General features: G+C 43.3%; 1 protein-coding gene across 6 annotated transcripts in view; it reads right to left on the reverse strand.

Moving 5' to 3' along the window:
• Positions 1–17,443, reverse strand: part of KIAA2012 (KIAA2012 ortholog) — a 262,432-nt gene that overhangs the window by 201,227 nt on the left and 43,762 nt on the right. For 4 of the 6 annotated variants that reach the window (XM_033946969.1, XM_033946966.1, XM_033946965.1 and 1 more), the window contains exon 4: positions 11,440–11,595. The exons of 1 other annotated variant lie outside the window; for it this stretch is intronic. In XM_033946969.1, the coding sequence (XP_033802860.1) occupies positions 11,440–11,595 (156 nt within the window). Of the gene's footprint in view, positions 1–339; positions 426–11,439; positions 11,596–17,443 lie in introns of all 6 variants that reach the window. One more of the 6 variants, XM_033946970.1, reaches the window with a different exon arrangement.

A 17,443-nucleotide genomic window follows, 5' to 3' on the forward strand; every position in this document is an offset into this window, starting at 1 on the left:
ATTTCACCCCTAAAATCCTAAAAAAAGGGACAATAAAACAGTTGATTAATTTAAGATGGTATAAAGGTTGCTCTAAGCTAACTAGATGGTTATCCAGTTACTGGCACTTAATACTGCTTATACCTAGATAAAATCTAATTCTGCTACCAGTCTCCTCCAGCACTACCTGAGTAGTGTCAAGATGGTCTGTCTGGATTTTCAGTGGCATTATCCTGATCATGTCACTGAAACTGGGAATATTCCCGCTAAGTGGGAATTATCCAGGTACAAGTGGCTCCCACCCACATAGGTCCCGCTGAAGATTGGGCCCATGGAGTTAAGTTGACAATACTGTAGTACCTATGCATTTGAGAAGTTGGGATTTCAACTTAATATATGCTCTGGATCATGTAGCATACATCTTGCAAAGGGTATATACTCTGTACCTACAAAATGCAAAAATGAAAAGTATAGTCAAGATAATTACAGTTTATTTGAGTGCCTAGTTCTTAAATCTAATTCCCTGTATTTTGAAAAGTTAATGGAAACAATTCACTTTTCTTTTTCCCTTAAAAAGTCCTCATAAAGGACCTTTTTATAAAGCCTTTGTAATGAGTCCCGAAGCGGCAAATGCAATGCAGCCCATATGAATTCAATGGGCTGCGTCACATTTGCGGCATGGGGATTGCTATCGCAGCTTTGTAAAAGGGACCCAAAATAATGCAAATCAGATTATGAAAAAGGAGGCTTTTATCTAATTACTTTCATTCATCCTGTTACTAGTGCTAGGGAGCATTGCAGAGTGGTTAGGGCATTGCAGAGATTCATACACTTGAGTTCATTCCACTACTGACATTCATTGAGACCTTGGACAAGTCACTCTTACCTCTACAGTATTCACATAGGTACATTGCACATTAATTAGTGAAAATGCAATTTATTTATTTATTTTTTTAAACAATAGCTTCTTTTATTTCTACTTGAAATACAGAAATATAGAATATGATGGCAAATAAAGACTATACCAGTCAATATTCAGCCCTTGGCAGCCAGCATTTTCTTTTTTAATACTGATCATTGCAGGCAGAATTAGCTTTGGATATTCAATGCCAAGGCACTAGTATTATACATGTGCTAACTGCTAGAGCTTAAGAACTTAAGCATAGCAATACTGGGACAGAACAAGGGTCATCTAGGCCAATATCCATTTCTTTTTTTTTTAGTTCAAACTTTTTATTGAATTTTAAAGGTACATACAATGGTCTATATCTAAAAGTGCTAATACAGGTCACAAGTACCTGGCAGAATCCTACATTGTAGCAACATTCCAGCCTATCGATCCCAGGGCAAGCAGTAGCTTCCCTGATGTCTGTCAGCAGACTATGGATTCTTTCTCAGGAATTTGTCCAAATCTTTTTTTAAACTTAATTATGCTAACCGCTGTTACCACATCCTCTGACAACGAGATCCAGTGGCCCTTGTGCTATGGTCTTGTCCTCCGTCAATGCCCTTTTTGCTCCTTGATGATCTAATGATCCCAGAGAATCCCTCACAGACTTTCTACTTCTGATGTACCAGAAAAAGTTGTTACTGTGAGTTTTTGCCTCTGTAACAAGTTTCTCTTCATATTCTTTATCAATGCCGTACATCTAACTATCAATGCTTCTCCTCTGATTGCATAGTGTGGTGTGAGTTTAAACTCAGGTCAGTGCTGGATGCAAAGCGGTGACTATGTCGCGCGACAAAGGAATGCTCCTTTGTGCACACATTCGTGCGAACTTTGGTGGACAGAGGTGTTTGCATACTTTAAAGAGGGTCATCATGGGTTATATTCCCATATTTGTTGGGAGGGAAGGTGTGGTACTGTACAGGGAAGTATGAAACCCTTTCGTCCGACCTATGTTAACCTGAGGAAGATAGAGACTACTGCTATTGGTGATGTTATGGTGGGATCCACCAAGCTGAATATGTTATTGATTAATGCTTGTTCTGTAAGGAACAAAATTGAAATTGTAGCTGATGTTGACCTCCCATGAACCTGATGTGTTATGTATTACAGAAACCTGGCTTTAAGATTCCAATCAAGTGTTATTGAATCAACTTTGTGTTGTTGATTATGTTGCCTTTTCAAAACTCAGGATTTGGAGGAGGGGTGGTAGGCTGTTAATTCTTTCCAACACTTCTTGAAAATTCTCTGTTGTGAAAGTTGGGTGTCATGGAAATTTAGAATGTTTGCTGATTTCATCTTTGCATATTGATATTCTTTTATGCTACTGTCCGCCTGGTGTGTTGGCTGATGACATCTCCTTACTGTTCAAGATGCTGATAGAGAATAAGGTAGATTCTACCCATACGGTTTTGATGGGGGATTTCAATATGCAAGCAGACAGTTGTACAACCAATATGGCAACAGCGATGTTTCTATATACTCTTGAAGATTTGGGTTGGCATCACTTACTTCTCAAACTCACAAGGCGAGCCACACTTTGGATCTGTGCTTTGTCAGTTTTGAGTTAGTCAATGGATTGATGTTGTTGAAAACCAGTATGCTGTTCCTTGGTCTGACCACTATGTTCTTTCATTTTGCATTCCAGTTAGGAAGGCTGAGTTTATATAGAAGAAGGAAATAGAAGAAAGGGAAAAGCAGAAGAAACAGAATGTTTCATGCGCCATTAGGCATGTGGCATCCGGAGCGGAGGCACTGAGTGGTTCAGGGTGGACCTGGAGTCATATGAACATAAGAATTGCTGCTGCTGGGTCAGACCAGTGGTCCATCATGCCCAGCAGTCCACTCGCGTGGCAGCCCTTAGGTCAAATACTAGTGCTCCAAATGAGTCCTGCCTCACCTGCGTACATTCCAGTTTAGCAGGAACTTGTCCAACTTTGTCTTGAATCCCTAGAGGGTGTTTTACCCTATAACAGACTCCAGAAGAGCATTCCAGTTGTCTACCACTCTCTGGGTGAAGAAGAACTTCCTTACGTTTGTACGTTTCAACTTTAGAGAGTGCCCTCTGGTTCTCCCTACCTTGGAGAGGGTGAACAACCTGTCTTTATCTACTAAGTCTATTCCCATCAGTATCTTGAATGTTTCGATCATGTCCCCTCTCAGTCTCCTCTTTTCAAGGGAGAAGAGGTCCAGTTTCTCTAATCTCTCACTGTACAGTAACTCCTCCAGCCCCTTAACCATTTTAGTCGCTCTTCTCTGGACCCTTTCAAGTAGTACCGTGTCCTTCTTCATGTACGGTGACCAGTGCTGGACGCAGAACTCCAGGTGAGAGTGTACTATGGCCCGGTACAGCGGCATGATAATCTTCTATGATCTGTTTGTGATTCCCTTCTTTATCATTCCTAGCATTCTGTTTGCCCTTTTCACCGCCACTGCGCATTGTGTGGACGGCTTCATTGACTTGTCGATCAGAACTCCCAAGTCTCTTTCCTGGGAGGTCTCTTCAAGTACTGCCCCTGACATCCTGTATTCGTGCATGAGATTTTTGTTACTGACATGCATCACCTTACACTTATTCATGTTAAACCCCATTTGCCATGTCGCAGCCCATTTCTCGAGTGTGTTTATGTCACATTGCAGGTCTTCGCAATCCTCCTGCGTCTTCACTACTCTGAATAACTTCGTATCGTTTGCAAATTTAATCACTTCACTCGTCGTACCAATTTCCAGGTCATTTAGAAATATGTTGAAGAGCACAGGTCCAAGCACAGAACCCTGCAGCACTCCACTCATGACGCTTTTCGAGTCCGAGTATTATCCATTTACCTCTACTCTCTGTTTCCTATCCGCCAGCCAGTTTTTAATCCACGTGAGTATTTCACCCTTGATTCCATGGCTTGCAATTTTCCGAAGTAGTCGTTCATGCGGAACCTTGTCGAACGCCTTCTGAAAATCCAGATATAAAATGTCGACCGGGTCGCCCTTGCCTGTTTACTCCCTCGAAGAAGTGCAGCAAGTTCATCAAACAAGATCTACCTTTGCTGAAACCGTGCTGGCTGGTCCTCATCAGACTGTATCCATGAAGGTGATCAATGATGTGGTCCTTTATCAGCGCCTTAACCATCTTTCCTGGTACCGAGGTCAGACTCACTGGTCTGTAGTTTCCCAGATCCCCATCGAACCTCTTTTGAAGATTTGCGTAACATTCACCACATTCCAGTCTTCCGGAATCTTTCCTGATTTGATTGACAGATTGGCTATTAGTTGAAGCAGTTCAGCTATAGTCCCTTTCAGTTCCTTGATGACCCTTGGATGGATAACATCCGGTCCCGGGGATTTATCACTGTTAAGCCTATCAATCTGCATGCATACCTCTTCTAGACTGACCGTCAACCCTGTCAGTTTCCCGTCTTCGTTTCCAGCATATAGCCTGATGGGTTCCGGTATGCTGTGTATATCCTCTTCGGTAAATACAGACGCAAAAAATGTGTTCAGTTTGTCGGCGATTGCTTTGTTCTTCTTTAGCACTCCCTTTATTCCATGGTCATCCAACGGCCCTACCGCTTCCTTCGCGGGTTGTTTCCCCTTAATATATCAAAAGAACGGTTTGAAGTTTTTTGCCTCCTTGGCTATTTTTTCTTCGTAGTCTCTTTTGGCCCCTTTTACCGCCTTATGGCACCTGCGTTGATATTATTTGTGCTTATTCCAGTTTTTGTCCGTTTTTGACCTTTTCCATTCCTTAAACAAAGTTTTCTTGTTTCCGATCACTTCCTTCACCTCTACGGTGAGCTACGCAGGTTCTTTGTTCTTTTTCCTCTTGGATCCCTTGTTGATACACGGTATATATATATTTTGCACCTCGGTGACTGTGTCCTTAAAAAGGGACCAAGCTTGCTCTAGCGTTTTTACAGTGCTTATCCTCTTCTTAATCTTCTTCCCCACCATGAGTCTCATCCCTTCGTAATTCCCTTTTTGGAAGTTCAGTGCATGGTTGTCATTCTAGACCAATGTTTCGCCCCTGCATCCAGGTCGAAGTGGATCATATTGTGATCGTTGTTTCCCAGTGTCCCTTCTACTTCTACACCTTGTGCCAGCCTTCGCAAGCCATTTAGAATTAAGTTCAAAATTGCATTTCCTCTTGTATTTTCCTTGACAAGTTGTTCCAGGAAGCAATCGCCTACAGCATTCAGGAGGTGCCTAGGAGATGGAGGTGCCTAGGTTCCAGTCTGTCCCCGGATAGTTGAAATCACCCATGATAACTGCGTTGCCTTGCTTGCAGTTGCGTTTAATCTCGTCCATCATTTCTCCATCAATTTCTTCGGACTGCCCTGGGGATCGGTAGCAGATGCCGATCTTTGTTTCCAGTCCATTTGTTCCTCGAATTTTGACCCATAGAGACTTTAACTTATCCATTGGTTGTGGCGTGTTCTCTCTAGTAGATTTAATTCCCTCTTTGACATATATGGCAATGCCCCCACCTTTTTGAGCCACTCTGTCTCTGCGGTATGGTTTGTATCCCGATAGCACAGTGTCCCAGATGTTTTCCTCAGTCCACCATGTTTACATGATGCTGATGATGTCAACGTTATTTTTATGTGCCATAGCTTCTAATTCACCCATCTTATTCCTAAGGCTCCTTGCGTTCGTGTACACACAATTGAGTTTGCCTGTTCCTTTCTTGCATTTCCTTCCCTCTTGTGTCCCTTTCAATCTGTCTTGCCTGTGATCTGGTGAATCTTCCCCTCTATCTTCCTGTATGATATCCTCCGGGTATACCGGTTCCCGAACCATCGACTCTCTCTCTAGATCGACTGTCGGCTTTCCCCTTCTTCCTAGTTTAAAAACATCTCAATTTCTCTCTTGATGTTGCTTGCAAGTAACCTCGTTCCGTCTCTGCTGAGGTGGAGTCCATCCTTCCTGAATAGCTTGCTCTTCCCCCAGAACGTCGTCCAGTTGCACACAAAGTGGAATCCTTCTTACTCAAACCAGCGCCGCATCCATGCGTTGACTGCTTGCAGCTCCATCTGCCTCTTCTCGTTGGCCCTGGGTACCGGCACGATCTGGTCTTCAGCTTCCTTCCTAGCATCCGGAACTGGTCCTTCAGTACTTCTCTGTTGTAGTTCCTGTTGCTCACGTTGTTCGTCCCCACATGGATCACCACTGCCGTATCTTCTTCTTCCACACTGTTGATGATCCTGTCGATGCGGCTCACTATGTCTTCTACCTTGGTTCCCGGTAGGCAGGTTGCCAGCTGATCCAGTCTTCCTCCCACTATGTGGCTGTTGACTTGTCTGATGATGGAGTCCCCCATGACGATTGCTGTCCTCTCTATCTTCTCTTGATTCTCCAGCCGTGTCCTTCATTCCCATCCATTTTCTCTCATCCTGGTGTTGGCTTGTACCAGACTCTTCTTCTTGTGGGTTCCTTCCACTGTTTCCAGATCTCGCTGCTGTGTCACCCATTTCTTCCTGGTGGTTATCCATTGGGTGATCCACACTCTCTGTAGGTGTATCTCGGCAGTTCCACTATTGCTGGTGATTTTCCATGGCCTCCCTGTATGCCTCCTCTATGAACCTCTCCAGCTCTCAGACTTCTTCCTCGATGGTGTCCTCTGTCTTGATGTTCTATGCATCTCTGTCTTCCTCCTCCACTGCTTGAAGTTCTCTGCATCTCTGTCTTCCTCCTCCACTGCATGAAGTGCCTCCAGTTCCAGTATTCTGCCCTCCAGGAGTCTGACTTGTTTCTTCAGGCTCTCCACTTCTCCGCATCGAGCGCATACGTAAGACCAAGATGAAGAGGGAGTGGAAAATATGAAAAAGGATCTGCAAAAGTTAGAGGAATGGTCTGATGCCTGGCAACTAAAATTCAATGCAAAGAAATGCAGAGTAATGCATTTGGGGATTAATAATAGGAAGGAACCGTATATGCTGGGAGGAGAGAAGCTGATATGCACGGACGGGGAGAGGGACCTTGGAGTGATAGTGTCTGATGATCTAAAGGTGAAAAACAGTGTGACAAGGCAGTGGCTGCTGCCAGAAGGATGCTGGGCTGTATAAAGAGAGGCATAGTCAGTAGAAGGAAGAAGGTGTTGATGCCCCTGTACAGGTCATTGGTAAGGCCCCACTTGGAGTATTGTGTTCAGTTTTGGAGACTGTATCTGGCGAAGGACGTAAGAAGACTTGAGGCGGTCCAGGGGAGTGCAACAAAAATGATAGGCTTGCGCCAGAAGACGTATGAGGAGAGACTGGAAGCCCTGAATATGTATACCCTAGAGGAAAGGAGAGACAGGGGAGATATGATTCAGATGTTCAAATACTTGAAGGGTATTAACATAGAACAAAATCTTTTCCAGAGAAAGGAAAATGGTAAAACCAGAGGACATAATTTGAGGTTGAGGGATGGTAGATTCAGAGGCAATGTTAGGAAATTCTACTTTACGGAGAGGGTAGTGGATGCCTGGAATGCGCTCCCGAGAGAGGTGGTGGAGAGTAAACCTGTGACTGAGTTCAAAGAAGCGTGGGATGAACACAGAGGATATAGAATCAGAAAATAATATTAAATATTGAACTAAGGCCAGTACTGGGCAGACTTGCACGGTCTGTGTCTGTATATGGCCATTTGGTGGAGGATGGGCTGGGGAGTGCTTCAATGGCTGGGAGGGTGTAGATGGGCTGGAGTAAGTCTTAACAGAGATTTCAGCAGTTGGAACCCAAGCACAGTACCGGGTAAAGCTTTGGATTCTTGCCCAGAAATAGCTAAGAAGAAAAAAATTAAAAAATTTAAATTGAATCAGGTTGGGCAGACTGGATGGACCATTCGGGTCTTTATCTGCCGTCATCTACTATGTTACTCTGTTACCACCTCCCAGAGGAAGTCACCCCAGAAAATGCTGGGAGGGATATGCAGATGTCTGAAAGACCTCCTCAGCATCTTGAAGGTAGTCAGTGGGAGCCTTGGGTACCAACTACAAAACCTGTCCTAACCCTTTCCTTCTGGGCTGATATTCAGCCAGGACCACATGAGATACTTACGCAGGCCACATCTGAATATCAGCCGGGACCCCCATAAGGATTTTGCAGTTGCTCTCATCACCTCCAATTCCTCCTCTCTTCTCTGTGATCCTAATCCTCCTCCTTCCTACCTCCAAAGTCTTGAAGGCCTGACCAGCCTCATCTGCCCACCCCACTCCCTCTCGCACCTGTAGATACCTCCCCAGGCATTCTTTGTAGATTCCTGGTAATCTAGTGGGACCCTATGGGTAAGATTGATGCCCACTTGCTCATGCTCTGCTCCTCCTCTTTGTAGCTGCTTTCACAAAATGGCCACTGTGACTTCTAGAGGACTTTTTGTGAAAGAAGCCACAATGGGCAGGAGCGAATAAGCATTACTCATGCCATAAGGATCCTGGTAGACCCAGGGCAGGATTAATTTGTCGAGGGCCCCTAGGCATACAAGTACACTGGGCCCCCCCTGCCCTGCCCCACCCCACCATGCGCCCAGGCGGAAACAGGAAGCTGTGTCAGAGGGAAGCTTTGGGCAAGCAGCACTGCTTGCACAATTACAGTTCCCATTGCCTTTCTTACCCATGTTGCTTGCTTGTCTTACTTTCCATCAATGGGGGGGGGGGGGGGGGCGCATTGCCGATTGGGGTGGAGCCCACGTTGCAGATTGGTGGGACCCGCATTGCCGATTGATGCTGGAGGGGTCCATCCCATTTGGAAAAAACAATGTTGATGCCCTCCTTCATCGTGCCCCCCCTGACTATTTTGGGCCCTAGGCACGTGCCTAATTGGCCTATTGGTTAATCCTGCCCTAGGTAGATCATGAGAAATCTACAAAGTAGGCCCAGGGGGCCTATGAGGGTGGAAAAAGGTGGATAGGTCGGGGCTCGGTCAGACCTTCAAGACATCAGGGATGGGAGGGAGGATGAATTGAGATTACGGAGGAGGGATGGGGCAATAGTAAGCCTGAAGCCGCAACCTTAAAATTAACTGGGCATTGGTCAACATTCCGACTGATTCCCAGTTAGCTCAGTGATTAAAATTAGGATAGCCATTTTGCTGTTCTAACTTTAGCCACTTACTTAACTGGTTAGTGGTCTGAATGCCGCTTCTAGCTGGTTGAGTATTGGTTCCGCCCAAGCTCTAATCAGACAGTACAAGGGCATGTTTAAATAAAACAAAAATTACAGTACAAGATACATTGCCATTAATACCCCTCAAAATACTCCCCCTCGCTTTGAACACATTTATTCCATCGTTTTTGTCACTTTCTGAAGCAGTTCTGGAAGTCCTCTTTCGTGAGTGTCTTTAATTGCACTATCGCGGCTGCCTTGATGTCCTGAATTGATTCAAAACATTTGCTTTTCATGGTCATTTTGACTTTGGGGAAGAGCTAGAAGTAGCAAGGTGCCAGATCTGGTGAATAAGGTGGATGAGGGCACACCATAATGTTTTTATTTGACAAAAATTGCCATACCAGAAGCGATGCGTGACACGGAGTGTTCTCATGATGGAGGATGAAACCGTTTTCCCATTTCTCAGATAATTTTCTACACACATAAGAGATGTTCAGATTCTCAGAAATGTCCCTAATAGTCAATCGCCTGTTTGATCGAATCATTTCACTTATTCTTTCAGCATTCTCTTGGGTTTTTGATGTTGAGGACATCCCAATCTCTCCTCATCTCCAACCGATTCACAACCATTATAAAATCGCTTGAACCACTTGTAAGCCATCTTCATGGTCAATGCAGTATTACCATAAACTAATTTTAACATTTTGTGTGTTTCTTTAGCACTTTTCTGCAGTTTGTTAGTCTGTCTCTTGAATGTTTTAATGTACAGTGCCACACAAAAAACAGTGGGAACGGACAATGAACACTCCACAAAGGAACACTGATGTAAAAACGTCGTGTTTATTCCAATAAAGGACATACACTAACTGTGGATCCGACACAGCACTGTGTTTCGGCAAATAAAAACGCCTGCATCAGGGGCCACTGTAGTGTTGTAATCCACAGGTAACGAGTCCTTTGTTAATACAAGGCTGGGTCAATCAAACACACAAAAAAATTAGTTATTCAGCGCTCGTTACCTGTGGATTACAACACTACAGGGGACAGATTCAATACAAATGCCAGGAAGTTCTTCTTTACCCAACGAGTGGTGGACACTTGGAATGCGCTTCCAGAGGATGTTATAGGGCAGAATACAGTACTGGGATTTAAGAGAGAATTGGACATTTTCCTGCTGGAAAAGGGAATAGAAGGGTATAAATAGAGGATTACTGCTCAGGTCCTGGACCTGTTGGGCCGCCGCGTGAGCGGACTGCTGGGCAAGATGGACCTCCGGTCTGACCCAGCAGAGGCATTGCTTATGTTCTTATGTTCTTACAGTGACAAACATAGTGCTGTATCGGATCCACAGTTTGTGTATGTCCTTTATTGGAATAAACACAACCTTTTTACATCAGTGATCCTTTGTGGAGTGTTCATTGTCCGTTCCCACTGTTTTTTGTGTGATTTTGAACCCGTGGGTTTTTTGTCCTGTTGGACTTTTGGTTTTTAATGTACAGTGCTGCATACGTCTAGCAGCGCTATAGAAATGATAAATAGTAATAGCAATGATTTTGATTTAATTTCTGAGCAGATAATAGTGCTTTCAAGTTTCTGAAAGCACCTCCTTCTTAGCCACACCCACCTTTAAGACTCTAAGCACATAGGTTCATATTCTATAAACGGTGCCATCAGTTGGGCGCTGATAGGCGCCCTACCAGCGCCCACCTTAAGCAGCAAAGCCATTTAAAACCCCCCTTAAAATTGTTTAAAACATAATGTAGGTGCCTACAAACCTAGTGCCTAGATCACATTTATGGTGGCGCCTAAGGACACCTAAGGTTGAAGCAGGCATGACAAACGCTGAAAATGACCTAAGGCATCCTTAGGCATCGTCGTAGATACGATTCAAGTCAAACATGGACGCCAAAAATGCAGGCCTTGAAAACCGTGGTCCGCATTTCCGGCTCCTATGTTTGAGGTAGTCACAATTCCACAAACAGCGCCATTGCATGACTGACACACGATCGGTGGCCATCTTTAAGGTGGCTGCCGATACCGGCACCATTTGTAGAATCCAGCCCATAGTGTGTTACTGTGCTGATCCTTCCCAGCTCCTCTGCAGACATCAATCAGTATGACCAGCTGACAGCGAGTTTAGGAAGGATGCGTTGTCACAATTCAAGGTGCCCACCATTTATTTCCAAGATATTTTTGCAGCATCTGACATTGTTTTCAGCTTGTAGTTGCAAAAATCCATCTGTCTTAAAATGGGAAAAAGTTGGTTTTTCCACTGAAGTAATTTTTATGTTCTAGCTCTGAAAAATAGGGGAAAATATGTGCAGCAAATACTCTGAGAAATGAATGTACAACCATCAGTGAATTCAGATTTTGTGATTCCCTAATTTAGTATATTTCTGTGAAATTAAAGATACCCATCATAATGATGCCGTCATACCTGATGTATGCTCAGGGCAGCTGGAGTGATGAAGGGAGGCGAAGACAGGTAGCAAACGATATCGTGGGGGTATAGCCGATAGGTCTTGCACCCTCTGACTGTGATCTACCACATTCGGTGGATTATGTCGGGGCAACACTGAATCCCGAATGCATCCTGAAACACAGAGTGTAAGAAATCACCCTGGCCTAAATCCTAATGCATTCCTGAATACACAGTATGAGCCACAGAACTATTACAGCAGAGATGATGAGTTATTGGGTTTCATTGAATTAATCTAATTGTTGGAATATAAAGTACAGTTTTGCAATTCTCTTTATACAGTTTGTAAGTTTTGTTTAAATCTTTATTGATTTTCAAACTTTGATAGTGCAATATAATTAGTAAATCATAAAATACTGCATAGAACACACTAACTATACAATTATTACATTAAACAGTCATTTACTCCCATCCTCATCTTAATTATTAATACAATAAAACGGGGACGCTAGTGAGCTTCATGAGATGGCAGCTTGAATTAGAGCTCTGGGAAATCATAGCGCTAAAATCAAGATCACACTCGCTAATCTTTGCCTAACTCGACATTGATTGCATATTTAATTAGCTAAAGACATACTGACTTTTGTTCCAGCAAATGTCTGCTACGAAGAGCAGCAAAAGGTCCAAAATTGACCCTCCCTCTCCGTCGAAACAACTGGGCCCTAAGCCTGATGATACTTCCACGGCTACGATATTAGAAGAGCTTCGTGCCATGAAAGACATGGTATCTGAGACAAACACCAACATTGAGCATATCAAACAAGACAACTCCACGATGAAAACAGATCTGCTCCATTTCCGCACCAGAGTGGAATCGCTGGAAATTAAACAACGCGCCATGGAGGAAAATGTTAAAGATCTGCAGCGCCATTTTAAGCACGTGGTGCAACTGGAAAAAGATCTGGACGAAGCTAATAATAGGGCCCGTAAACGGAATTTTCAGATACTTGGCTTATCGGAAGGGAGAGAGGGTCAAAATTTAATAACCTTTTTGCATGATACTTTGCCTACCATCTTGGATATCACCTTTTCTCAACCTTTCGAGATCGAATCAGCTCATCGAGTCAACACGCAGCGCTCAACCCAGGATAACTACCCGAGACTGATCATCGTGAGTCTTCTCAGATTCAGCCAGACCATCGAAATTATGCGAAGGGCTAAATTGAAAGCACCCCTGAAGTTTGAAGATCGCACTATTATGCTTGTACCAGATCTGAGCAAAGCTTCAGCCTGCCAACGAAAACAGCTCCTGGAATACAGACCTCGCCTAAAAGATCTCAACGCTCGCTTTGGAATGTTTTACCTGGCCCGACTGTGGGTCACCATTCAAAATCGTACTAAGGATTTCACCGATCCCAACGCTCTCGGTGACTTTCTCGAATCCATTTCACCTAGTGCCATTGACGCCATTTGAGCATCACAAGCCTTAATTTTCTTGTTATCTCCTTATATAGAAAGATGTGTCTATTCAGGTTTACTACAATATTCTCTCACAGTTAATTGTTTTCTTCGAAACATTGCTTAACTAATGTATTCTTAAATGATTGTTCTATCTGTTTTATATATTCTCTGTAGTATGATGCATGGACTTGCTGATTATCTCAACTCCTATATAATCTTGCTACAGATCTGTTTTCTTATTTACTCACTTTTCCTTTTCTTGACCTGCTACTTCTCCTTTTCTTCTATTCGGTTTTTCACTTTCTCTCTGCTCTCTCCGATATTGACTCTGCTATCTATTCCCTTGACAGTAAATCTATTTGTGATTCCCCTTACCACCTCTTCAAACGATCTGCCTCGTACTCATTACATGTTGCAATACTTGTCAGGATTGTCTACAAGATGTTTTCATACCACTGAATGCCTTTTCTGCTGTTATTAGTATTTTATACTGTGTTCATAATGATTACTCTTACAGTCTGCTATATTTCTCCTGGTGTTCTTTTCACACCTGTTCTCTCTCTCTCTCTCACTGACCCGTTGGTCTTCTCCTTATGCAATATGTTTTATTTTTGCATAAGGAGGCCCTGTTTAATGGAAGTGCATAAAGTTTGTTTTCTTGCATGTACAGTGCATGTATCTGTTCTTTTTTCCTTATTACTATGCCTCTGAATTGCATTTCACTTAACGTGAAAGATTTGAATAATCCTTTAAAACAGGTCAAAATACTCCAATATGTAAATCAGTTTCAGCCGGATGTAGTACTGCTACAAGAAACACATCTTAGTACATCAGAAGCTTCCAAATTCACTGTATCCTGGGCATTGCCACCCATTTTTTCACCTGCTATTGATAAAAGAAATGGTGTCCTCACCCTCATCAGAAAACATCCAGACTTGACAGTTTTGGACCAAGCTCATGACACTGAGGGCAGATGGGTGAAAACTACTGTTTGTATCTGATCCATTAAATTAACTATATTTAATATATATGCCCCGAATAGTGACTGTCCTGTTTTCTTCCACAACCTGGCTGATTCTATAACTCTTGAGGGAAAAACGCCTACTATCATTGGAGGAGACTTCAATCTTGTTTTGAATCCAGAATTAGATCGTAAATCATCAGCTCCTCATAAGACCACCAAGGCTTGGACAACATTTCAAGATATACTTCTTCAATTGAATCTTTGAGACCCATGGAGGATTCTGCATCACAAATCACACAAGTACACTTTTTTCTCTTTGCCACATTCTTCTTTTTCAAGAATAGATTTTTTAAAAATCTCATCATCATTGTTACCCTGGGTATCAGCCACAGATATCGAATCCATCACTGTATCAGACCATGCTCTAATAAATTTGACCATTAAAAATATTGAGCTTCTACCTAAGAGACCCTGCTGGTGTTTTGACTCTATTTTGCTAGAAAACCCTGAATTTGTGGACTATATCTCTACTCATATACAAGACTTCTTCACTTTCAATACTGTAGATCAGGTTAGTCAGACTTCACTATGGGACTCTTTTAAAGCTCACCTTAGAGGTGTAATCATTTCTTTTAAATCCAAACGTACCAAACTCTATAAGAAGGAACTTTCTGACCTGGAATCTAAGATTCAATCACTTAAAATAGCTCACTGTTCTAATTCGGCTGACACCGCTACTCTGGAACAACTGAGATCTGCTAGACTTCAATATAACAACTTACTGGCTAACTCTGCTGGCAAATCTTTATTTATGAAAGAAGCAACTTACTATGCAGAACATGATAATTCTGGACACTTGTTGGCCAACTATTTAAAAGCACAATCTGAACGTACTTACATAACATCAATTAAATCTAAAGATGAACAAGTATTGACTAATGGATCAAAGGTTCTTGCTAGATTTCATGAATACTATGATGAGTTATATTCCTCTCAAACTCCGGACCTACACACCATAAGAACATAAGCAATGCCTCTCCTGGGTCAGACCTGAGGTCCATCATGCCCAGAAGTCCGCTCACGCGGCGGCACAACAGGTCCAGGACCTGTGCAGTAATCCTCTATTTATACCCTTCTATCCCCTTTTCCAGCAGGAAATTGTCCAATCCTTTCTTAAACCCCAGTACTGTAATCTGCCCTATTACGCCCTCTGGAAGCGCATTCCAGTAGTCCACCACTCGTTGGGTAAAGAAGAACTTCCTAGCATTCGTTTTGAATCTGTCCCCTTTCAACTTTTCCGAGTGCCCTCTTGTTCTTTTATTTTTAGAAAGTTTGAAGAATCTGTCCCTCTCTACTCTCTCTATGCCCTTCATGATCTTATAAGTCTCTATCATATCCCCTCTAAGTCTCCTCTTCTCCAGGGAAAAGAGACCCAGTTTCTCCAATCTCTCAGCGTATGAAAGGTTTTCCATCCCTTTTATCAGACGTGTCGCTCTCCTCTGAACCCTCTCGAGTAACGCCATATCCTTCTTAAGGTACGGCGACCAATATTGGACGCAGTATTCCAGATGCGGGCGCACCATCGCCCGATACAACGGCAGGATAACTTCTTTTGTCCTGGTTGTAATACCCTTCTTGATTATACCTAGCATTCTATTTGCTTTCTTAGCGGCTGCTGCGCACTGTGCCGTCGGCTTCATTGTCATGTCCACCATTACCCCCAAGTCCCTTTCTTGGGTACTCTCATTCAATAACATCCCTCCCATCGTAAAGTTGTACCTTGGGTTTCTGCTTCCCACATGCAATACTTTACATTTCTCAACGTTGAACTTCATCTGCCATCTCGCCGCCCATTCCCCCAGTTTGTTCAAGTCCCTTTGCAATTCTTCGCATTCCTCTTTAGTTCCAGCTCCACTAAATATTTTTGTATCGTCCACAAATTTTATTATCTCACATTTCGTCCCTGTTTCTAGATCATTTATGAATATATTAAATAGCAGCGGCCCGAGCACCGAGCCCTGCGGAACACCACTCGTGACCCTCATCCAGTCCGAGTAGTGGCCCTTCACTCCTACCCTCTGTTTCCTACCTGCCAACCAGTTTCTGATCCATCTATGTACGTCTCCATCCACCCCATGATTCTTCAGTTTCCGGAGTAGACGTTCGTGAGGCACCTTGTCAAAGGCTTTTTGGAAATCAAGGTATATGATGTCTATGGGGTCTCCCCTGTCCATCCTTTTGTTAATTCCTTCGAAGAAGTGCAATAAGTTAGTTAGGCACGATCTCCCCCTGCAGAAACCATGTTGGCTTGTTTTCAGAAGTTCGTTTCTATCCAAATGTTCATCGATGTTTTCTTTTATCAGTGCTTCCGCCATTTTCCCCGGAACTGAGGTCAGACTCACCGGTCTGTAGTTTCCCGGGTCACCTCTTGATCCCTTTTTAAAGATGGGCGTGACGTTGGCTATCTTCCATTCCTCCGGGATCATGCCTGTTTTCAAGGATAGGTTGCAAATTTGCTGCAGTAGTTCAGCTATCTCCTCCTTTAATTCTTTCAAAACCCTTGGATGGATTTCATCCGGACCAGGGGATTTGTCAGTTTTAAGTTTTTCTATCTGCCTGTGTACATCATCAAGGCTCACTTCCATGGATGTTAATTTTTCTGCTTGATTTCCATTGAAGATTTGCTCAGGTTCCGGTATGTTGGTTGTGTCTTCGTTTGTAAATACAGACGAAAAGAACATGTTAAGTCTTTCCGCGACTTCTTTCTCCTCCTTCACCGCTCCCTTCCTGTCTCCTTCGTCCAGCAATCCCACCTCCTCCCTAGCTGGCTGTTTCCCTTTAACATATCTGAAGAACGGTTTGAAATTTTGTGCCTCCCTGGCTAGCCTCTCTTCGTACTCTCTTTTGGCTTTTCGAACCACACTGTGACATTCTTTTTGATACTTCCTATGCTCTTTCCAGTTCTCCTCAGTTTTGTCCTTCTTCCATTTCCTGAATGAATTTTTCTTATTGGCTATCGCTTCCTTCACTATTTTAGTCATCCATACCGGGTCTTTTGTTCGACTCTTTTTGCACCCCTTTCTGAATCTGGGGATGTACAGATTTTGCGCCTCGCTCACCGTGTCCTTGAAAAAAGACCAGGCATGTTCTACCGTTTGCCATTTCTTGGAAGTGTTCCTAATTTTCTTCCTTACCATTTCCCTCATTGCTTCATAGTTTCCTTTCCTGAAGTTGAAACTTCCTACTTCAACCTTGAACTTGATCATATTATGATCGCTATTTCCCAACGGTCCCACCACTTCCACTTCCTTTGCAGGTCCCATTAGCCCATTTAGGATTAGATCCAAAGTTGCATTTCCTCTCGTCGGTTCTCTAACAAGCTGCTCCATGAAGCAATCTTGTATAGCCTCCAGGAATTCTGTCTCCCTGGCGCATCTTGAGTTTCCAAGACTCCAGTCTATCCCGGGGTAGTTGAAGTCTCCCATAACAACCGTGTAACCTCTTTTGCATTCTCGCTTCATCTCAGCATCCATTTCTTTATCAATATCTCTGGTTTGCCCGGGTGGACGATAGTATAAGCCCATCTTTATTTCATGC

Source organism: Geotrypetes seraphini, chromosome 5 (genome assembly GCF_902459505.1).
Source record: "Geotrypetes seraphini chromosome 5, aGeoSer1.1, whole genome shotgun sequence".
NCBI lineage: Eukaryota > Metazoa > Chordata > Amphibia > Gymnophiona > Dermophiidae > Geotrypetes > Geotrypetes seraphini.